This window comes from Emydura macquarii, unplaced genomic scaffold (assembly GCF_026122565.2).
Source record: "Emydura macquarii macquarii isolate MOO-44397 ecotype Brisbane River unplaced genomic scaffold, CSIRO-AGI_Emac_v2 contig_1876, whole genome shotgun sequence".
In the NCBI taxonomy this organism is placed as follows: Eukaryota; Metazoa; Chordata; order Testudines; family Chelidae; genus Emydura; species Emydura macquarii.
This window is the reverse complement of record NW_027132013.1, coordinates 6,344,049-6,367,729: the sequence shown is the minus strand read 5'-3', so window position 1 is coordinate 6,367,729 and position 23,681 is coordinate 6,344,049. Positions and strand designations below refer to the sequence as shown.

At 41.4% G+C, this 23,681-nt stretch overlaps 1 protein-coding gene across 14 annotated transcripts in view; it reads right to left on the bottom strand.

Annotated features, from left to right (window-relative positions):
• The window catches only part of PRR5L (proline rich 5 like), a 110,233-nt gene that overhangs the window by 35,569 nt on the left and 50,983 nt on the right, over nucleotides 1–23,681 (bottom strand). For all 14 annotated transcript variants that reach the window (XM_067557571.1, XM_067557560.1, XM_067557563.1 and 11 more), the window contains 3 exons: nucleotides 7,198–7,501; nucleotides 5,976–6,056; nucleotides 458–506 (listed from right to left, as the gene is read on the bottom strand). In XM_067557571.1, the coding sequence (XP_067413672.1) occupies nucleotides 458–506; nucleotides 5,976–6,056; nucleotides 7,198–7,367 (300 nt within the window). In that variant the 5' untranslated portion in view covers nucleotides 7,368–7,501. The remainder of the gene's footprint in view (nucleotides 1–457; nucleotides 507–5,975; nucleotides 6,057–7,197; nucleotides 7,502–23,681) is intronic.

The following is a 23,681-nucleotide window of genomic DNA, read 5'->3' as shown; positions in this document are numbered from 1 at the left end:
TAGTGACAGAACCAGGAGTAGATCATTTTTTCCCCTGGAATTTGCTCCACCCCATGCTCCACAGTCCTGTGCTTTAACCATCAGAGACCCCTACCAACCTGAGGCAAAAAGAAACATCAGTGTACCCAGTGCTATATTAGAGAGCTCAGAGAGGAATTCTTTCTTGATCTCAGCAGTTGATCACATGACACACTGAAGCATGGGAGCTGGTCATCTTTATTTTAGCACGTATAACCACAATTATTATTGAACATCAGACTATGCAGCCCTTAAAAATTCTAATACCGTATTTGATTCCATGCACGTGCGTGGCAGAGAACACTGATTGCAGGCTACCTACTTGTAAGAAGTAATTCTACTTATTTTTCTACATATGAAAAAGTTTTAAAGAACAACCTAAAAAAAAAAAAGAAAACTGAGCAATGTTTAGTTATCTGTTAAGGAAAACATGTTTTACCTGGAAATAATCTGTGATGAAGGATCCAAGTTCACTCTTCAGCAGACGTCTGAAAAGAGATGAACATGCTTTATAAATTGGTTGCTGATCATTTCTCACAGGCAGGGGTGTCATTCACTATGGGACAAAGGAGGCAATTGTCGCCTCAGACCTTGATTGGCCCCCCTTCTCCCAAACTTTACATAGGTGTATACGCACTATTATGTCTTCCACTTTTTGTCTCCCTCACCCTCTTTTTCCTGGACCTTGCAGGACATAATATAATCGCATATAATGCTATATTCTGACACAACTTTGCCTCCCACAGAATTTTTCTGAAATAACGCCTCTGGCTCATAGGTAAATTTGCACTGCACTCTATATTCATGCCAAAGACATCCTGATATGTGTAAGTGGAATACCATGAAGAAAGGAGAGAGTCATTCTGGTCAAAGCTAGGATTCCCTTCGTCTCTCTGCATACCTCCTATTAATGCCACTGAGGTTATGTATAGACCAAAGAGGAATTAAACCTCTCCCCTAAAGTCCTGCATACAACGGCCTTACAACTAGAATTGGCTGAAAAATGTGGCTCTCCATTCCAAGAGAATTTTTTTTTAAAATAAAACAGTTTTCATTGTTTTCAACATTTTACCTGTTTTGTTTTAAACCCCCTGACGGAAGTTCTAAACAAAAATTTGTTTAATTTCAAATTTGGGGGATTTCCCCCACCCATAGTCTTCATTTGGAGAATGGCGGGGATAGGGGAAATAAAGTGGGAGAAAGTTGTTACCCTCCCTTGAAACAAAAAAAATCCCACAATATTTCCAGTTGGGGAAAAAAGTATGGGAAAAGTTATTAAAATGAGAGTACATTATTGTTTTAAAGAAGTGCTAAATTTAGTTTGAAACATTTTTTGCAAAAAGTTTTATTTTTGACTGAATAGTTTTGTCCAGTTTTTCAAACCGAAAATGGGAAATGGATTGCAGCACGCTCTGAAGATTACTATTGTAATGCCTGTTTTACAGATGGGGATATTGAGGCTCCAAGAGATGACTGTGCCCAAGATAAGAACATATGAACAGACATATTGGGTCAGACTAATGGCTCATCTAGCCCTGTATCCTGTCTTCTGACAGTAGCCGGTGCCAGGTGCTTCAGAGGGAATGAACAGAACAGGACAATTACCAAGTGATTCATTCCATCATCCAGTTGCAGCTTCTGGCAGTCAGAGGTTTAGAGATACCCAGAGCACGGGGTTGTGCCCCTGACCATCTTGGCTAATAGCCATTGATGGACCTATCTTCCATGAACTTGTCTAATTCTTTTTTGAACCCAGTTATACTTTTGGCCTTTACAGCATCCCTGGCAATGAGTTCCAGAGGTTGGCTGTATGTTGTGTGAAGAAGTACTTCCTTATGTTAGTTTTAAACCTGCTACCTATTAATTTCATTGGATGACCCCTGGTTTGTATGTTATGTGAAGGGTAAATAATACTTCCTTATTCACCTTCTCCATACCATTCATGCCAGGTCATATAGAAAGTCTTGGGTGGAACTAATATTAGTTAGGGAGATGTTTGACTCCCAGGTCCATGTTCAAAGCACTAGACCACGTCACTATTTTTGCAGTCTTTAGCAAAAGTAGATTTTGATGATATAATATTTCTTACATAAAATTATCTACTGGTGCTTCAAACCTCTGAGCACATATAAAGGTCTCGAACATGCATCTTACGCGTAAATATTTCCCCATAGATCTCTGTGTAATATGTACTCCCAGGCATTTTGGATGACGATAAAGGTCTGTATAGTTTTCAGCATGCGAACCTATCTCCCACTAATGCAAAGGGTCAGAGGCAAGGGTTCACTGATGGGGAAAAACCACCACCATAATGCTGCATCAGGAGTGGTTGGAACAGGATTGTATTTTGTCAGCCAGTTTAATTTGGCACATTCAGGCATTTTGCAGGAGTGATTGAACTGCACAAGACTAAAATTAAACATCCCTGTTTGGCAGCAGAAACTTTCCTTAATCTCCCCATTCCAGCTCCGTCCACCCTCTCAGTCTCACTGTTAATTTCTTTCTCTAGGGGACAGCAAATATAAGGAGGTTAGTCATCTGGGGATGGATTTTCAGAAGCCTCCCACTGGCTTCAGCCAGATCACTGATTTGGGAAAAAAAAAAACCCAGGATATTTAGTCAGTGGACTCGGATTGAATTTGAGGACCCTAGTTCCGAGAGTGAATCACTGGTGACAATTTCTTCCCCTTGCAACTGAAGGCTCTAAGGCAGGGGTTCCCAAATTGTGGTACATGTACCACCGGTGGTACGTGAGGCTGGTTTCCATCCATTCACTTCATGACATTTTAAGAAGGTGAGACATGAATCAATGAAGTTTGGTACCTGCTGCACTAGAGGGAAATTTTACTGTCCCCACACTAAGACCTGGTCTACACCTAGATGGGCCTAGCTACATCCCTCAGCAGTGTGAAAAATTCACACCCTGAGCATCATGCTTAAGCTGACCTAACCCCCAGAATAAAGGAGGCTAAAAAGTCTTCTGTTGACCTAACTACCCATCTCTTGGAGAAGTGGATTACTTACAGCAATGGGAAAAGCCCCTTCCATAGATTCTATACCGTGGCACAACAGAGGCACAACTATAGCGCTGTAGCTCCGTTGCTATACGGCCCGTAATGTAGTCGTAGCCTAACTATGACCAGCTCATTTCCTGCTTCCTGAAATTCCACCTCTCTACAGCATTCTGACACCGTGGATGTGTCTATGGTATGGAGACTATACTGGCCTGGCAGTGCCAGCATAGTCCCGTAGCATAGATGTGGCCTAGACCAACAGAAGGGTTTTTTCCATTGGCGCAGGACCACCACCTCCCGGAACAAAGATACCTACATCAACGGAAGCATCAACATAGCTGCATCTATTCTGGGGCCAAGGTTGGCATAGCTATGTAGGTCAGGGGTCTGGTTTTTACCTCCCCCTTCCCGCGATGAATGTAGCTATGCAAAGCGTAGACCAAGCTTTCCTCTTGCTGTGACAGCTTCTTGCCTCTTCAGAACAGGAAAACAGAAAAGGAGCTAGAAAAGCACTCTCAAGTGACAAGGAGATGAGAAGCTCTGTCGCAGCGATCCAGAGCAGAATGTTATCAATCTCTTGCCCCCAATCCAATTTTTGCTACCCCAGTTACCCTCTCATCTCCCCCCGGCCCACACACACACCCACACACCACGTAAATACACTCTGTGGAGAACCAGTGGAATGCTAATTTGTGTTTTTGGTTTTTTCTTTTTAAAAAAGTCTTGCATTGGGTAAAGTCAGTGTGTAACATGAACCAAGTAATACAAACTAGGAAAATACACTGACTCAATCTCATGGCACGTAAGAACTAGCCTTTCAACAGGTTTGTTTCTTTGCCAGGTGTCAGGCTATAGAGCACATCTATTGACAGTTTGCCAGAAGAAAGATTTAGAATCACAGGTGCTGAGTGCAGATCTGCATGCATGCAAAATACATACCCTTTGCTCCCTAGGTTGAAATGAATGCACTACTCAATGAATTTGGGAGGCTATTTCTTTAAGAACTGACACTTTGAAATGTAATCAACCCTGCAAGCACTTAGAACGTTAAATAAAGGTAAGTGTGTTTATTTCATGATGTGTACTCCCAGCTCTATAAGTGTCTCTCTCTACCTGGAGGAGCTCACTCTGCATTAAAGGTGGCGGGGACATTTCTAAATTTCACAACAGCAGCAAAAATCCTGTTCTTTAACAAGTTCTTTACAGTCTATTAATTTCAGAAAGATAAACGAAATGCACCACAGACTACACTATTTTCAAGTAATTAAGACATTTATTTCTAAACTGTATTTCTTCATGTAGATCAAATGCAGTTCCCCTTATACAGCACTAAATCTCAGGAGTTCAGACTCCAGTGGCAGCACGTAAAGAGGTTATTGAAGGTGAAAGGTGCTGTTTTGTTACTCAGAGGATCTTAAAAGCAGCTGAATAGAATTTTATGAAACTTTGGCCTTTGGGCTGAAATCAAGTGGGAAGAGTTTCGTGCCCTTTAGGTTTTATTTTGAAAGTAGGGAAAGGGGTAGTTAGGCTGCTGAAAATAAGGGCTTCAGTTGGAACAGATGTCTGAATTTAATGTACAACAGAACTGCAATAATGCCATGTTGTTAATCTTCATATAAAAGGTATCAACTTCTCCTTCTGTGACAATGTTCAAACTGTGTACATGAGTACATATTGGGATAGGTGGTGGAAGGAGGAACACCACTTTGCAGTAAGATCTGTCTGCCCTGGGAAAGTATCTTAAACAAGTGTCATTTGGTAAAAAAGCAACAAGAAATTGATCTTTGTGAGGCTGGAACAGAGAGACTCACCTACCCTATAGTCCTGTCTATGCTAGGAAATTCACCAGCTGCTGAAAACAGTTTTCAAGCTGCAGATCTCTCTGAACCAGTACTAAAGACAGTTTAAAGTTCTCACGTAGACCAGAACGAAGAATTTTCAACACAGCTTCAATGTAGCCTACCTACACTGGGGAAGTTTTCCCAACAATTTAAAACCAGCCCAGCAAAACTGATTTTAAAAATAGCTGGGAGTTGTAATGTAGGCCAGGATTCAGGCAGCCAGAACCATTTCACTGAACTGGTTTGAATCTGCATTCAGCAGGTTTTGAAATAAGAACATTTCTTCAAAATAGGCCAGACCAGAAAGTGAAAGAGTGAATGGATTGCACCACAGAATCAAAGCAGAACCAAGATTCAGTCTCAGTTTCTGAACAACATTGAAAATAGTTTGGTCTGGTCTCCATAAATACGTAAACCATTTTGCAGACCTGTTGCTGAAGTCCGTTTTCAGTCTAGATTCAAGTAGCCTTATGTAGAGTGGGTTTATAAGTCACCCTTGACCGGGAGAGGGGGAAGAAACACGGACAACTTAGTTGTATCAGTCCTGTATCATCCCTAAGCATTCTAAAATTCATGAGTGAGGCCCTACCAAAAATCCATGAGATTTGCCTAAAAATCATGAGCTTTTAAAAATAACAAATGTTAGGCAAATTTAAAAAAAGCCCTAGTTTTGAACCATTAGGGTTCATATTTTCATGCTTTTCTCCACCACCATGAGGGCTAGTAGTTTATTTATTTATTAAATGAAAGCAGAAAGTCTTCACATAATCACATGACTCTTGGAGCTGGGGCTTTAGGAAAAAACACCAAATATAAGGTGGCTAATGATTGGCAACACTGCTAGTATCCAACTAAGGAGATAAACTCCCAAAGAAGGAAGAAAATCTCCTCCATCCAAATAAACGCAAGCCTTGCTCTGATCAAAGCTACATGCATCCATGCAGGACAGAACAGCAGTTTTCAAACCTTAGATACACATCCTCTACTCCCCAGTGGCAAGAGAGGAAGTTGAACATGGACTTTACCCCTGACACACCGCACTCCACATCTCACCACCTGTTTGACACCAGAAGGGCTCTGTGCACACAACTTGCCAACGTACCTGATGTTTTCGTTGAGGGTGTAAAGTTCATTGTTTTGCAAGCCTCCCCCTTTGAACACATTTATCACTGCTGTTTGAACACTGCCAAAGAGAAATAAGACAGCATTCCATCCATAAATAACACACACATCAGGATGATTTAACACACCAAGCAACGTGAGCTAGCTATCAACAGCCAAGTGGACATAATGGGGTGGGGAGGTTAACTGCACTTACATACTTCCACTTTTTCTCCCTTGGAAATCACTGCTCTTGTTTGACTGTGTTCTTCAGGGGAGACAGAACAGAGCAAACTTAGGCTGTGCTTACAGTGAGTAAGGGGGAAACCATTACAAAGAATGCACAAGTTCTGGGCTTTGGCACATCCAGATACTATACATCTTGCAATCATGGCTTTACATACCAGTGCTTCTGGATTCCTGCAGCACCTGACCCACATCACCCAGCATTGCTCCTGGGACCAGGGGGTTTTGAGGTAGATGACTAGCTAAACCAGTGAATCTGAAATATTTGTGGATTCCTGTCCACAGTGGAGTGATTTCTGTAGACAGCACCAGTTCATCCAGACCCAAGCTAAAGACCTGGCCCAAGCTAGAGATCTGATTCAACGCATCACAGTCACTGCTTGTAAAATCTTGGAACAGCTGTTTTGTGCCTAAAAGATGCTGTCAGGTGTTCTAACCAACAATTTTTTTTGACTAGTATAGACAAAGTCTTAAAAAGTGGTCTTTATACCGTTCAAGGTTTGACGACATGGATTTTCTATTTATAGTGGGCAGGACTTGATTGTTTACAGGCAATGGTAATAGATGCCACACCCAGATTCATGCCACCAGCAAACAATTTTGCCTGTCCAGGAGCAACATTAGGGAAAAAACATAATATGCAAAAAAAAAAAGTCCTTTCTGTGTGAGAAAATAGATGCTCTGCTGACACTGTCATCAGTGGGTTCCCCTGAGCTGGTGTGGACAATGGTTTAACTGTTAATGGAGATGGACACAGTTTCTATCAACACTATTAAAGAAAGGACAGTTGAAAAATATTAGAACCACCCAGTATTAACAATGGGTCAGTTTCTCGATGCAGACAAAATCTGAGCAGCGTCCAAAATTCATCCATCCTCCCTAGCAGACTGATTAAGCTGGATCAGTCCCTTGAGGTCAATATCTACAGACCTTTTACAAATATAGCCACCTCAGGCCTGGTACTGGCAGTTTCTCACCTGTTCCATGCAGAGTTGGAGCTCAGCTGCAAAGCCTGCCGTGCTGCTTGAAAACGTGGCAAGTCACTGAGCACCGGGGAGCTCATGAAGCGAGGCCTGGGCCTTCGAAATGAACCCATCTTCTGGAAGGGAACAGCAAAGGGTGGAACTAGGGTGGAACCCCCAGTCATAGATTCAGATGGACTGAAAGGCGTCAGGGGAACCAGAAGTCTTCTTCTCTTGAAGGTCAAACTAAGGAGGGTATCAAGGTTATGATTTCACTGGCATAGATTGGACCTCCTTCCTTCAAGTCCAAGGGTTCAGTCTGTAACAGAAGCAAAGAGTTGATTCGTAATTGCTGGGCCTAAACAAGCATGCCTTAAGATAGGTGTTTTCCAAGATGGCATCAGGGAACAAAGTAGTTCTGAAGATTGGTGAAGAGAATGAAGGGTATAGGGTCCAGGAGGGGATCAAGGAAATCTACAGAACCCATAATCCACCCCTCCTGCAAGTGTACACTTAGGAAAAGTGTCAAGTAGCTCTCTGAAAGCAGCCCACCTTCCCATCCTGCCCCTGCAGCAGCCAGCCATGGGAACAAGCTATGTGAATTAGAGGGCAGCCCGCTAGCCCAAACATCTCCTCTCTCCTCCCACTTAATTTAGCTCAGCGGTGAGAGCACAAGTGCCTAAATGCTTCTGTCAGGAGCTTCAATCTGGAGATACCGGTGCATCCCTATGTCCATCCCAGGCAACATGGAGGGGAAGGATCAGGGGGTAGGGGGGAGAGAAAGACAGACAGACATCTGTAACTGTTCTGGGTCATGGTTCAAGGGGACATGGTGGGGAGGAAATAAAGGCTACCAAACATCCATCCATTGCAAGGGTCAAAATATTGGGATCCTGCACAAGAGGTTTAGGAATCACTGACTTAATAAAAAGAGGTCTGGGGTTTTTACTTCACACAGCCAGGTGCAACTGCTAGACCAAGTATAAAATGCATAAACTCTTCCCTCCAATTGTCATCTTCCAAGAGATGATTAAGTAGCCATTAAGTAAATTGCAGAGGTCAGGTGGAATTTAGGTAAACTCTCCAAAATCCAGAAACTTAGCCAAAACTTTTGAAGCCTCTCTACTCCACCTTCTGCCCATCTCCTCCTACAGTATTTGGAGAGATGTTAGAAGTTTACAAGTAGTTTAAGGGGGAAACAAAGAGCTATGCTCAGAGGGCAGGAACCTCTCTCTTTTTCAGTACACTTCCAACAGAATAGCAAAAACGCAATACAGTCAGCTAGTGAAAATCCAGTTTAGAAATAATGCGACACAACAAATTCCCATTGGCTGGTCATTACCCTGAAAACATGAACCCATTTCTAGCGGCTTTCAAATTAACTCTTTCATGGGTGTCAGAAACATTTTTTCCTCTACCAAACTAGTCCTGTTTTAGGCTGACCTCACCTCCTCGCCCTTCGTACCCATCTGCCAGGTTCGGATCCTACTGCTCTAAGACTTGTTTGTGCTCAGGAACTTGCCTCACACTTCAAGGAACCTCCAAAATCTGACAGCTGAAGAAACTGATTGACATAGGAAAGGTTGCTGTGACTCTCCTCACCACCGCATTCCAGCAGAGGTACCATTCATTACAAAGGTATTAGGATCTCATGCTATGATTACAGATTGGTGAATCAGCTTAAAGAAAATAACAGGACTTGAACCTCACTCTTGGTAAGCACTGAGAATATACTTAGTGCTATACAAGACGCTAATAATACTCATCACCTCAAAGAGCTTAAAGTCTAAACGCCTGTCCAAAGCTTCACCCAGATCCTTTGTACAGGTTCAATACAGTTTGGATAAGAGCTCTGTGGTGCACACAGCAGTGTTGTTCCAATTCATTTCTTTCTTGGCACTTTAAATGAAGCAAACCCCCAGGTAATCTGCTGCAAAATGAGCCTAAATTCAACTGAGGTGCTGCTCTATGGGGCTCTAGGTTGGTAGACTGAAGACTCTGCATCCTGATTGTATTATTCATTTCCATACTTATAAAACCTCCATATTTTTAATTGAAATGAAGAGGATGGCATCATAACGGTGTCATTTATTTGCATATTAAATTCCATGTGTTTTACACTGTCCTGACTTTTTCAGTGTGCTACAGATTTCAGTATTTAAAATGTCCAATCACATTGTAGGAGTTGCCAGGGGAAAAGGTGAAGGTTTGGGTAGCTGGGTAGAGGGAAGTCAGCTCTTTTGGAAACAACGATTTAATGTATAGAAAAAAGGTTTGGAATAAGTACGTTAGCTGGATGTTTCTGCCTAAAAGATCAGTAGTGAGATAGTTATGTGTTGACATTTATCATCTTTAGGTTTAAGAGTTAAACAATCCATTTAAATGAATAAGAGGCAACTCACACCTCTTAGAGCTATTACTTCAGGATATCCATAAAAGAAAAACGTGTATGTATTTTTCCATGCTGGTGCAGTGCATTAAACATTATTTTACACCAGGTGCAGGCATTGCCACTACTGTGTCAGAAGGCAGTGTTCATAACAGTGGTGTAGCTACTTTGAAAGCAGGTCCACCCAGTTGGTTGCGGAAGTTCTGACGCTCCACTTAAACTACCGTGGCAACTGGAGCATTGGGCAGCCCGGAAGTTCGGGAAGCATTTGTTTTTCGGCTGTCGAACTCATGCCCACCCGTGTCAACCACAGGCCCTGCCAAAAAAATCAGTTCTGGCTACGCACCTGGTTCATAACCATAAGACACCTGTGCCAGTCTTCACTACTCTTCTCTATCCCTTACACAATAGCTAGTGCCCAGAATAGCTGTACCAGTATTTAAAAAAATGCATATAGGTTTTCCTAAAATAGACAAGGCCATGATGACTGCACTGCATTAGGTTCATATTCTTAATTATATATATATATATTGAAATTAAGAGGGCTAAAACTTTTCTTAAAATGAAAGCTGAGGCTATGTCTATACTACAGCTTATGTCAACAGAATTTACGTCGTTTGGGGGGTGAATAAACCACCCTCCTGAGCGCCATAAGTTACACCGACATAAGTGCCGGTATGAACAGTGCTATGTCACCAGGATTGCTCCTCCTACCAGCATAGCTTCTATCACTTGCGGAGGTGGCTTTATTATGCTGATGGGAGAGCTCTCTCCGGTTGGCATAGAGTGTCTTCATCAGATGCAGTGCAGACATGCCCTTAGATTCTGGAGAATAAATCTGTAAGAGGAGATGGTTTCTGCAGCAAATTCCACAGTTACAGAATTATGGAATACTTAGGTCCCTGCAACAGATTTCCTGAATTGCTCTTACTAAAGAATGTGCTCACTCTTGCTCACTGAAATTTATATGCTGTTTTCCTTCAGCTTCTGTAAGTCACTCAGACAGGTAGTGCATGTCCTGGTCTGTGTATAGAAGATGAATGTTCTTCCTCCCCCTTATTGTATTTTCATGAACATCTCCAATTCCTATGCAGCAATCCTAACTTCAGGTCATCACCAGAAACTGAACCTGAGACCTTCAGCACTAAGGACCTGATCCAAAATCTACTGAAGTCATTGGGAGTCTCTCCATTGCTTCAGGACCCAAAGACACAAGCCTCTTCCACTTGAGCTAACGCAGTAAGAGTAGTAGGCTATTATAGTCTATATGGCACCAGTCACTAGAGGACATCAAAACACAATTGGCCAGTACAATGCCTGGTTCCAACCGGAAGTTCCAAAAACTGGGAGCCCATTTTGCTCATCTTACAGCCTACTCATTTTTTTTTTTCAGACCACCAAAAAGCAGGAGATAATAGAATGCTCACAAGACACATTGACAGAGCAAGTTTAAATTTTGCAGACCCAATTCATGTTAACAATATTTTGCTAAGCATCCAAACCAGATCCTGAGCCTCCCATCACTACTCAGCAATATCTGCCAAAAAGCTGCATTTCCTACACTTCATGGAGACCAAATTTTTCTTCCACAGTAATGAATCTCCCTCAGACCCCAACAAAGTTCCCCAAAACAAGGCTTCTTTATAAACACTGTCTCTTCTGTGCAGGGAAGTCTTGTTAGTTATTTCTTGGCTGTGCCCATTTTGTGTGTTCCATAATGTGTAATTTATAGCTTCTGCTTAGAGGGACTATCTTTGTGGTTAGAGAGGCATTAATATAGTTATAGTCTTGTAAGGAGTCTTCATGATATTCTGGCTACTTTGGCTGCCAGGAATGCATAATACGTAACAAAATGCTGAGTATGACAAGTGTAGAACGGTTTTCCCTCTGTTTGCTATGAAAGCAGTTAAAGAATCAATTAGATAAAAAAAAGATTTCAGCAAAAGATATCCCCCTCCTACAGCTCTTCAGTCTTGTCCAAGCTTTTTCCCCTCCATGCCTTTAAAATGTTTCATGTGACTATAATAACGCCACATGGCTCTTATGTAGCACTTTTCATCCATAGATCTCAAAGTGCTTTACAAAGGAGGGAAGTATCCTTATCCCCATTTTACATATGGGAAACTGAGGCATAGAGCAATGAAATGACTTGCCCTAGCTCACTCAGCAGGCCAGTGGCAAAGCTGTGAACAGAATCCAAACCTCCCAAATCCCAGTCTAGTGCTCTAGCTGCTAGGCAATACTGCCTTTTATTAGTGCTCATGAAAGGTGTCAAGGTCTGGACACTGAAGTCCTCAAACTGCAGACCAGATCTAGCATGGGGCAGCAGCAGTGCAATCCACCCCAATACTAGCACATGGTTTAGTGCTGTGAAACACCTCTAGGGACACCAGAGTCATCCCATCTTCATACTAATTCAGTCATTGTCTTCTTTGCCAACAAAATCCTCCACCCATCCCACTTAATGATGATGGATGTTTTCCTGATAAGAAGCTTGTCAAAGTTCAAGGAGAGGATTTATTGTTGTCTTCTCCCCACCCCAATAGCATGGGCCCACAGCTGATCTGGCTCACTCATCCCTAATTATAAGCTTAACATCTATCTGCCAAAAAAAATCTCAAAGCCAAAACAAAGCAGATATGTAGTCCATATACAATCAAGGTAGTCCACAGAGTTCTGTGGTCTTTAAGTGCACAAACAATGCAAGGTTGAGCACAAGATTTCTAAACTGGGGGATATGCATAACCTGACAGTGAAGAAATTTTATCCTTCTGCAATAAGTTACATTTCAGCAAACACTTTCATTAGAGATGCCAAACAGGGCAAGAGGCAACATAGATACACACACACGCACATCTGTTGGAAGCTAATATTTCTAAAAATTAGATAAGAAATAACCTCACCCATAACCCAATTAAGGACCAATGCTACAAGTGTATAACTGTTTGTCTCCTGTTTGCTATGACAACCACCAGAGAATTAATTATAAAAAGATTTTAGCCAAAAGTGCCCCAGCACAGGCAAAATACATCTGGCTGCCTGGAAGAGAAGTGAGATCAGCAAAAGACTTGCTCCTTATTGGAACTTCAGAAACACCGAAGGGATAACAAAGGGAGAAGGTTGGCCGCTCTTCTTCAAAAATAGGCATCTTATAGATGGTGCAGAGTTGATTAAAAACACAGCAACAAATACTTAAATAACAAGAGAACAGACAATTTGTATCTTGGGTTATTTTTACTTTTCACTGGTATTTTTTCTGCAGAGCAGGGCAGTAGAGCCAATATGCATTGGAACCAAGTTCCTTTGGAAAGGCAGTGTGGGTGTTGGGACGGCTGCCAGTGGAGGCGATGGGGTAGCATAAAGGACTGAAAGGCTTGCAATAGGATAACTGGCACTTCATGTATTTGTCAAGACCAAAAGTAAATTCGCACCATGCCATCACAAGCCAAAAAGCAACTTTAAACCAGAAGCAGAAGGAAAATCAAAAGGAGCCTTCTTTACCCAACAAATCCTTCACAGCCCTCCCCAAATCTAGCCACAGAGAATTGGGGGAGAGGCGAGTGTTACAGTTAGGCTCAGGAGGTAGCATCTGATCAAAGCAATCCAGATATTATTGTAAGTCACACATAAAATGGAATTAAAAATGCACACAACTGGAAAAAGCAACATATACTAGAAACTTTTAGGTCTTTTGCATAAAAATGTAGGAAAAATAAAAATTTTTAAAAGGGATTTCCCACTGTCTCAGCTTTACAATTCCATGTATGGCCTCCCTTCATAAAAAACACAGCTCCACCCCACTCAACCAACCTAAATAGATACAAAAAGGTGTGGAAAGAACCAGGCTGGAATTTTGTTAGCTGCTGCTCTTTCAAGCCCAGTAAATATTTAACAAAAATGGGATCAGTGAAATCCTTTGATGTGAATTCAGCCAATAGGATCTAGGCATGATGATTTCTGAATCACATTTCTTTAAATTATTTACTACAGGGCCAGACTGATAGCTGCAGGCATTCCACAAAACTCTACCTCAATGCCCTTCAGTTTATCAAAACTCTGTGGGTATGTGCATGAACATAAGGGCTTGTCTACCCTTACAGAGCTGCTCCCATGCAGCTGCATCACTGTAACGCATAGTGAAGATGCTACCTGTTCTCCCGTAAGCATAGATACTCCACCTTCCCAAGACACGGTAGCTATGTCGACAAGAGAAGCCCTTCTGTAAACTTAGTGCCGAATACATGGGAAGTTATATCAACCTAACTGCATGATTTGCCACACTCCTGAGCAACATATTTATACGGATATAAGTCTGTAGCATAAACCAAGGCTCAGTTGTCTTTATGAAGTGAGAGCAGATAGTTCCTGCCACTTCTTAAGGTTGCATCCAATTTCCATTCTTTTTTCCAGTTGGTCAGTTTCCTCAAGAAAATCTCAGGGAGTTTTATTTTTGGAGGAGTAGAGTGAGGGAAGGAATAATGAGTTTAAACAAAATCAATAAAGGTTTTAATTCCCATGCCCATTCCTCCCTAAAACATCACATAATTAACAAAACCCCACTCAAAAACAGGTTCTGATGAGAAATCATCTCAGTTAATTCAAGGATAGCTGACAACGGAAACTTCAAAACTAGCTTATTTTGCGGGTCCCACGGGGCCTGATCCAAAGCCAATCAAAGTCAGTGGAAGGCTTTGAATTAGGCCCATGGAGCCAAGATATTAAAGTGCCTAAACACACAGATAGGCACTTACCAGGATTTTCAACAGCACAAGTGCCTATGGGAGTTAGGCACCTAGGCACATAGGTGCTTTGTTTCTTTTTTGCACCTAAAATACCTTTTAAAATCTGGCCCACAGTGACTTCGGGGCCTCTAACCATTCAGGGAATCTAACCATTGACTTCAAAAGGCTTTGGGTCAGCCCCTTAGAAAGCAAGGAAAGGATCTAATCCTGCAAACCTTTATTCATGCAATCAGTCCTATTGACTTCAACAGGACTTCTCATGTGACTAAGAAACGCTCATTATTTATTTACTCTCATGCCCAACACAGACTAGGTATTTCCAAACACTGAACAAACACGGTCCATGCTCCTAGGATCCCACAGTCCAAGGATGACAGTAGGGTTTGTAGGATCACACTACAAGTTTGTCATATTCTGAGCATTAAGAGATAGCAGTTTCTGCATGCACATTAGAACTTTATCTGTTTATTCCTAAAGTCCCAGTTAGTCACCAACTTTCCTGGCAAAATCAGCAAAGAGTGTAAATTCTGCAAGCAGAAACTCTCTAGTTCAAGGAACTAAATGAATTTAGCTAAAGGCGTCAGACTACGAGTCAAGGACTACGTGAGAGTTCATCCTGTTTCTATTCCACAAAACCAGAATAGGATTAAACATGAGGGGGAAGAAAACATTCCTCATGGCCAGCTGCCATCTTACCAGCAGTATTTGTAAGCGTGGCTGTACCACTGCAAAGTCATATGTCAATGGCTCAAGTTTGCAATGCTGGTTGCAAGCCAATTTGCAAAGCAGAGAACATCAACCGGACAATGAGTATGAACAGCAGACATCGCCTCCCCCATGGAGGTGCTGGAGCTAATACCACTACCCCACTGCAGCCCCACTAACCCAAGCTGCAAATAGATATTTTGCTAGCATAGCCCCAGAATGAAGGAACATAATGAAAACAGGCAACTCAGGCTCGGTCTACGTTTACCTCCGCAATTCGGCGGCAGTCGACAGGAGTTGCGCAAAGAACTTGCGTAACTCCCGTTGACTCCTGTGCTTCTCTTCTGCGCGCCATCTTCACTGCACTGAGCCACTTGTGGGGGTGGATTAATAACGTCGATCCAGATAAATCAATCTGACGGCAGCTACTTTGCTGCTGTCAGTGTAGACATAGCCTCAAGTGTTAGAAAGAGACTCGTTGTTTCCAGCTCCTTGGCAAAATCAGCTTTTTAAGTGTCGACTTTGATTCAAAACCTAAGCCAAAGACATTTTTATTCTAATATAACAAAATAAAATTTAAAACCTGCCCATCAAAAAAAAGTTGTCACTTCCCTCACAAATTAAAAAAGACAGCTAGATGATAGCCCTAATCACAAGCTACACTTGCCACTATGTTTTGTTTCAAAATGATTGTACTAACACTATCCATCCACATAACTGACATCTCCTCCTCCAGGTTAATTCTGATTTCACCTAGAAAGTTATTTGGACAGCAATAAAAACAAACAAACAAAAAAAGCCAACACCACAAGCAAATTGGAAGGTGAGGATTGAAGCTCCAAGTCATCATTTGCTTAAAACAAACATGCTCATAAAATTATCTGTATGCTGAAAAACAAAATAAATTAAGGTGCAGGAAGAAAAGAACTAGATTGTATGTAAAAATTGGTTTAGGTGCTTGTGAAGTTAGTGTTTTGCCAGTGGTGCTGCAGTAGTAAAACAATTTTATAAGAAAACGTCCAAGTTCAAGACCCACAAAATGACTCCCCTTTGAATGTTATTGTAGTTCCCTTATCTTTGGTCAAGAAAATGTACATAGGCATCTTCTTTCCAAAGCACCAGAGCCATAAGTGCTGCATGCAATTTCACAGCTGCAAGTAGCAGGGGGGTGATATGACCAGGATTCCACCTTCCCCAGCTCCTCCCCTTTGCTGCCCCCAATAATAAGGCTGATCTTGCCGCATCACCACCCTTCAAATCCAAAAATCGGAGAAGTCTCAGGCTCCCAGCTAGGGGAATACAGAAGATTAAGAAACACTACGTGCCACACTAGGGGCCAGCTGGACTTCAGAGTGAAAGACTGAGAAGAATGCAGGAAGAGCCAGCCAAGAAACACAATGCACACACTTCATGACCCAGACAAGACACATGTACTATAATTAAATGCCAAAAATTAATGATTAAAGAATGTGAAAGAAGGCCAGGTTTAGCTGGACTAAAGCCTGGAAGCTCAACTAACTGAAGGCTGAGGCTAAGTCTTCACTGACAACCGCAAATTCACCGCTGTCAGATCGATTTCTCTGGATCGACTGAGCGGTCAGTGAAGACCTGCTCAGTCGATCCAGAAATCGACGTATTAAGACCACCTTCTCAAGTGGAGTAGCGCTGTGTCAATGGGAACGCGGTTCCTGTCGGCACAGTGCAGTGAAGATGGCATGCAGAACAGAAGTGGAGAACTTGACGGGAGTTACACAAGTTTTTTTTGTGCAGCTTGCGTAACTCTGGTCAACTGCCGCCAAATCTCGGAGGTAAGTGTAGACAAGCCCTGACACCATCTCCAAATTATAACACAGATGAAAACATGTACCTCTGCTTATATCCCCCACCATCTCACACCGTGCTAAAAACAGTGATGTGATTGTGGACTGCAACACATTCAAAACAGTCTTTGAATGTACTTGAAACCCTCACATGAGCCCTTCCAACATATCATGCTTTGCAGCCACTATTTCATTTTGGTAAATAATCTCTCATAAAAGATCACATGGGTATAATTTATCTGAGAGAACCAGACAGCTTTGTGACATGTTCACCCTTAGCACTTTCACACAAGGATCTCAAAGCACTTTTCAAAGAGGGCAAGAATCATATCATTTGACAGAGGAGGTAATGCAATTACAGAGCCCTAAAGTGACTCCTTCAGATGAGTGAGCAGCAGAGGTAGCAATGAAGCTCAGGTCTCCCAACCGCCAACCCAAGGCCCTAGCCTCTGGATGCAACCACCTCTCTGGTGTTTGCCATTAAACTTCCAGAGTGACAGGTTTCATTATAGCCTCTAAGCAGGCTCAGTGAAAGTTCTCTGGAATCTGGGCCCATTTACGGTTCAACCACAAAACAATGCAAGGTTTGCAAAGAAACTCGGTGGTTTTAACTGAGTTTTGCTTTGAGCTGTTGAGGCTGAATCACAACTACCAGCAAGACACTTGGTGGCAGTGGTAGGAAGGAACTCTCTGAGAACTGAAGCAGAAGAAAGCCTTTTGCACGTAGTCCACTATGGTTTGAGACAGCCCACTGTATTTCTGACACCACAGAAATCTCTTTGGATTCTATGGTATGAAATAGGTGCATTTCACACATGTATTACGGGTGGTAAAATTCCTTATGAAAATTCTAAAACAATAGTTATTGTACAGTGGCCAGTTAGTTTAGTTTTGAGCCAAGCAGATCGATCATGCTACAGAACATACAGAGAAGAATTATTTTTGTAATTAAGACACTGGCTTAATTACCAACAGAACTGTGTTCTATTCCTGTCTTTGCCACAGCTTTCTTGTCTGATCTTGGGCAAATTACTTAACTCCTGTGCTTCAATTTCTCCATCTGAAAAAAGGGGAAAATAACACCTACCTTTTATGGGTGTCAAGAAGCTTAAAATATTTGTAGAACATGTTAAAATGCTTAGGTGGAAAGTGCTAGAGCAGAGCAACTCATTAGTATAGTCACTTAACAGATCTGTCTGAAAACAAAAGCATTTTTGAATTAGAGATATTAAGAGAAGTGAATTGATTTAATCTGGATTAAATCAAACTAAGTTTCTCACATAATAACCACAATACAAGATTGATTACAGACGAAGGCAAAGGTTACAGACGAATTTTAAAACTGAAATACTGACAGATCTAGTACCATGCCTTGAAAAAACTACACACAATTTGCCAGGGACTAGTAAGGACCTTTTCCTGATGAGAGAGCGCTTGAGGGGAGGAGGGAGATAGAGAAACGTGGGGTGCTAAGCCATCAATTTTTGTAGAATTCTAATTAATGTAACCTTTCAAACACGACCCAATCAAATGCTGACTGAGTCTGCAGACAGAGAGCTTTAGTGCCTCTGCTGCTCATACCTTTGCCAAGAAGCAAGTTTAGCATCCAATCCTCTCAGGTTCTCTCTCATCACAGTGTAGCTAGCTGAGATAACCCACTGGTGATGTTGACCTTGACTAGCTACACCAAAGTAATCTCAAGATTTTTGAGGGCCTAATTCATGATTTTTGAATGCTTGGGGTGGGCAATATCACTGACCATGGAAGAAAGGCCTTGACTACACTAGAATTATTTTCTTAAAATTTACCACTGGCTGGAGTGCTAGTGTAAATTTAACACACTGACAAAACCTGTGCCCTAATCCCTTTCTAGGGCTTGTCCAGTAAAGAATAATGGTCTACTGCTAAGGGATTAACTTCACATTATACATGCTAAGGAATTAAAGTTAACTCAAATGGTAGAGGTGAAGGTCTTCACTTCAAACTATCTGACGACCCATAGGGGGGATTTTTATATGCTTTGTCTCCACTAGAATTTTACAGATAGGTAACTGAAGCTATTTCACTACAAAAACACTTTTTGGCAGTGAAGACATAGGGCTTGTCTATACTTGAAACGCTATAGCAACAAAGCTGCAGTGCTGCAGTTGTGCCACTGTAGCGCACTGATGCAGAGACTACCTACACTGATGGGCGAGATTTGCCTGTCGGCATAGGAATTTACCTCCCCGAGAGGCGGTAGCTAGATCAACGGAGGAATTCTGCCATCAACTTAGTGCTGTCTATACTGGGGGTTAGGTCAGCACAGCTACACCTCTCAGGGAGGTGGATTTTTCATACGGCATGAGTAAGGGTATATCTACAAGTACAGCGCTGCAGTGGTGCAGCTGTACCAATGCAGCTGTGCTGTTGCAGCGCGTTTGGTAAAGAAGCTGTCCCGCCGACACAGTGCTGGGCACACAAGCGCTTATGTCGGTGTAACTTATGTCACTTATTATGATTTATTCACTCCCCTGAATGACATAAGTTATGTCGACATAAGCTGTAGGGTAGACATAGCCATATAAACAACACTTTCTAGTGTAGACAGGGCCTAGAGGATTGGGGCCTTGGCTGGCCTGAAGGAATAATTAACAAATGTATGTATTCAAACTCGGAAACTAACATGAACTTTCAACTTCTATATCCTGTTTTCAGTCTCTCTCAAATGATACTAGTAACATCTGCAGCAGAAGTCCAGGAAGCATGTAAATGTATTAATTCAGACAACGTGTACTGAACTAGACACAGAGAACAGTTTGTGAAGATTAGTAGAGCTTTGCTCTGCATATGGAGAAATCTGGCAAATTTTTTTTTTTTTTTTTTTTTTTTTTTTTTTTAAAGAAAAAAAAAGAGTAGATGCTCAACAAATCAACTGCTCAAATTCAAAAAAAAATCTGTTAAAAAATCCAACACCACATGTGAAGAAAAAAAGCTATGTCAGTTTAAATGTAATGGCATGTTTTATTGCTTATGAGATGATAATTAGAGAAAATGCAAGATCTCTTTAGACATGACTTAGTCCAATTTAAATAACCACAAATCTTTTAGGGTCAATCCACTCTACAAGTGGAAGTGTTCTGGCAAAATCAGATCTTCTCTGCACTATATACTTCCTTAGCATTTCCCATCTTTGCAGCTCCAACAACAGTGGCTTCACAAGGACGGTTTACATAACAACCTTCCATATGGCTCTTCAAAGGGGTTTGAAATGAAGACCTTCAACATAGACCACGACCATCTGAACTAAAGATAACCCCTCAGCTTGCATCCGCAGTAGGCTGTTATCCTATACTGGACAAGCACTAGAAAAGGATCACAGCACGTCTTCTCAGTGTGTTCAGCCTACACTTGAATTTAAGGTGACCAGACAGCAAATGTGAAAAAATCGGGATGGGGGAGGAGGGTAATAGGAGCCTATATATAAAAAAAAAAAAAAAAAAAAAAAAAAAACCACCTCTGAATATTGGGACTATCGCTATAAAATCGTGGCATCTGGTCACCTTACTTACAAGCCACCAGTGGTAAATATTACACTAGATTTATTGTCTTAGACAAAGCTATATTGCCAAAGCAGTACTGCCAACCCTAAATGTTGTTAAATCATGCCAGGCCCCCCAAATTCACGCGACTAACTTCAAAACCAAAAGGTTTTAAAAAATTAATAGATTTTGAGTTCTTTTACTTTGCTGTCTGGTTTCTGAGCCTGACAGGTACACTTGGTTCTTGTTTTCAAACTTTTGTTCCTTACAACGATGGGCACTAGAAACTTTTTTTTTCTTAAATGGAAGCTGAGATTCTCTGCAAAATCACACATCCCTGGGAGCTGTGACTTTGAGAAAACACCAAATATTTGGGAGTGTTGGCAACACAGCTTTTTATTGCTAGAGTGGCTGAGCTCTTTAGTTTTGAAAATGAACCTTAGGAGTCTTATCACTGATCTGATTGACCTCTATACTCCATGAAAATGTTACACAAAGGTGTTTATAGGAGCCTTTATCTTGAAGGCTGAGTGCAATTATGATATCCATGTTAGCTGCCAACTACACTGTAGAGCAGTGTTTCTTAACCTGGGGTTTTAGAGGGGTCGCAAGTGCAGAGCTGGTATTGGGGGTGGCAAGAAAGGCAATTGCCTGGAGCCACAAGGGCGCCATGAAACTAAGTTACATGCCTCAGCCCCATGGGGGTGGGACTCAGGCTTCAGGGGTACAGTAGTTTGGAAAGGTTAAGAACCACTGCTGTAGAGTAAATATCCACATTCCAGTTATATTTGCTTTTATAGAGTGAAAGAAGGTGTCTTATGGGCTTTGTTGCTTGTTGATGTACCAAGAGTTTCACCACCCAAATTAAGCCATTGTGAACTGAAAGTTTTCATCACTGATGAAATAAAGAAGAATAAGAACATACGGATTGCCATATTGGATCAAATCTGTCTAGCCAAGAGTCTTGTCTCTGACAGTGGCCAGAACCAGACACTTCACAAAGGTGCCAAAAACTCCCACAATGGACAGTTATGGCATAATCTGTCTCTGGAGAAGTTTCTTCCTTACCCCATCAATTAGTGGTTGGCTTGTAACCTGAGCATACTTTAAATGTATTATTGCCTATCCATATGCATGTCTTTTTAAACCCTACTAAGATCTTGGCCTCAATAACAGCCTGTGGCAATGAGTGTCATGCGTTAATTATGGGTTGCTTGTGTAACAAAAAAGCATTACATCTGAAGTCCCCTTTTTATTGTAAATGGGAGAATCTGATTTACCTTCTCCATATAAAACGTATGTACTCTAGACACATTTACTTAGGAAAAAAAATTATGGCTATCTTTCTAAGAAACATGCCACAGTTCAATCAGAAGTTATGGGTTTGATGCAGGAATTATTGGGCATGATTCTATGGTTTGCATTATGCAAGAGGTCAGACTAGATACTAATGGTTTTAAGATCTATGAATGGTGTTAATCAGGGAAATTAGGCCCAACGTGCTTTTCGATATTTTTCTTTACTGGGTTAAAAAAAAATAAAGCTCTAATTAAATCTCTATTTCCATCTTAAAATCTACTATCACGTTTCATATCCTCACATTAACATACCATATAGTGTATAACGAAAGAGCGGGGTTGTGGCGGCACACACCATTGACTCAAATGGAAATTAATTTAAAACGGTGGAACTGCGTGCCATGTTGCCCTATGCTGTGACAGTTAATGGAGATTCTCCTTTAGTTCACATAATAGGGTCCTATGCTCATGGCGCAGAAGATCATAGTTGCTGTTGCTGAGGTTCCAAACAGCCACAGGGAGCTACATAGCAACAACCATGAAATTGTAGGTGACCATGGATTTGTTACAATATTTATCACTTTACACTTATTGTCTAAGATATACTTTGTTCCAGACATGCAGGGTAAGTATATGATGAGGATAAAAAACATATACATTGTTTGTTATGGGAAAAACCCACACGTTTGACATTTTATGAAGTTCCCTCCTAATAGAAAGGATCAGTAAAATTTTAATAACATCTGAAAAACATGTTTCGCCACATAAGAATTGTAATAGTCTCATACAAATATGCCTATAAAAACTGCACCTGGAATCCTCATTTACAGTAGTCAGTACAGGAAATGGGTAAGATTTCTCCAGCCCCGCAAACTAATTTTAATGAGGCCAAACTATTCCTTCTGTTTTTAAACGGCAGATGCAATATGTAAAAAGACAACACATGGCTCATCAGAAAGAGGTAGGACAAAAGTATAGTCTGGGGTAGAAGAGATGAGGAAGAGATCCAGCCCCTAAAACCTGCAGCCAACACTACCCCAAAAGAGGGCTTTCATACATAAAATCAGGACATTAGACAAACCAAATGGATTGGGGGAAGAGAGAAATAAATTACGAAGTTTCCAAAATTGAACCCATGTCACTTTTCAGGTGTGGGGGGAGGTTTAACCACTTTGTCCTGGCGAAATTCCAGCTCAGGTAATTGCATGCTGCTTAACTAAATTTTCTCTGCGTTCCACCCCAGAGATGGTGGCACTGACATGTTGTGGAACAAATCCTGCTCACACAGAAGTCCGTAACACTGTCTGTTTTATGAGAAGCTTCCCCATTACTGATGACAGATGTGGCTGAACTGATGCTGAAATGGTTTAACTGCAACTGCAGAGCAGGGCAGATTATGTTCAGCACTGCACATACTTAGCTGCACCTATGGCTTAGACACATTGTCAGCAACAGGTCATTTTTGTACAAGACTAATGAAGCTACTCACATGGGTAAGGAGAGCAGAATTTGACCTATAGTTTGTAAAGCTATGGGTATGTAAAGTGTCTGGAGATCTCTGAAGAAAAAATCATCTATATCTATTACAACAATGCAGAGATGAAACTAACCAAGAAGTCGTCTATGCCACTGTGGTTTATGATACAGTTTCTCTATGGCTTCTATGATAAAAAAGTAAGAAATTGTGGATCAATTTCTGTGCTGAATTTATGCAACTCAGCTGAAGTCATATCTGTCTATATACCTTAAATGTATATAAAACACATGGTAAACAGATAGATGTGTGTTGACCACAGACACTGGCGAGTTGCATAACTGAAACCTTTCACACCACAGAATTACAGTGTTGCCTACAAATATGTTCAGCCCTTGTTGCTGACAAACAAAAATACACAAAATCGAGGGACGGGGCTCATGAGACTGGCAGGTCAGCAAAAAAAAACAACAAAAAAAACAAAAAACACAAAAAACCAGCGACTGTGTTTTAGGATGTTCTTTTCGGTAAAGACAGTTATGAACTGCAC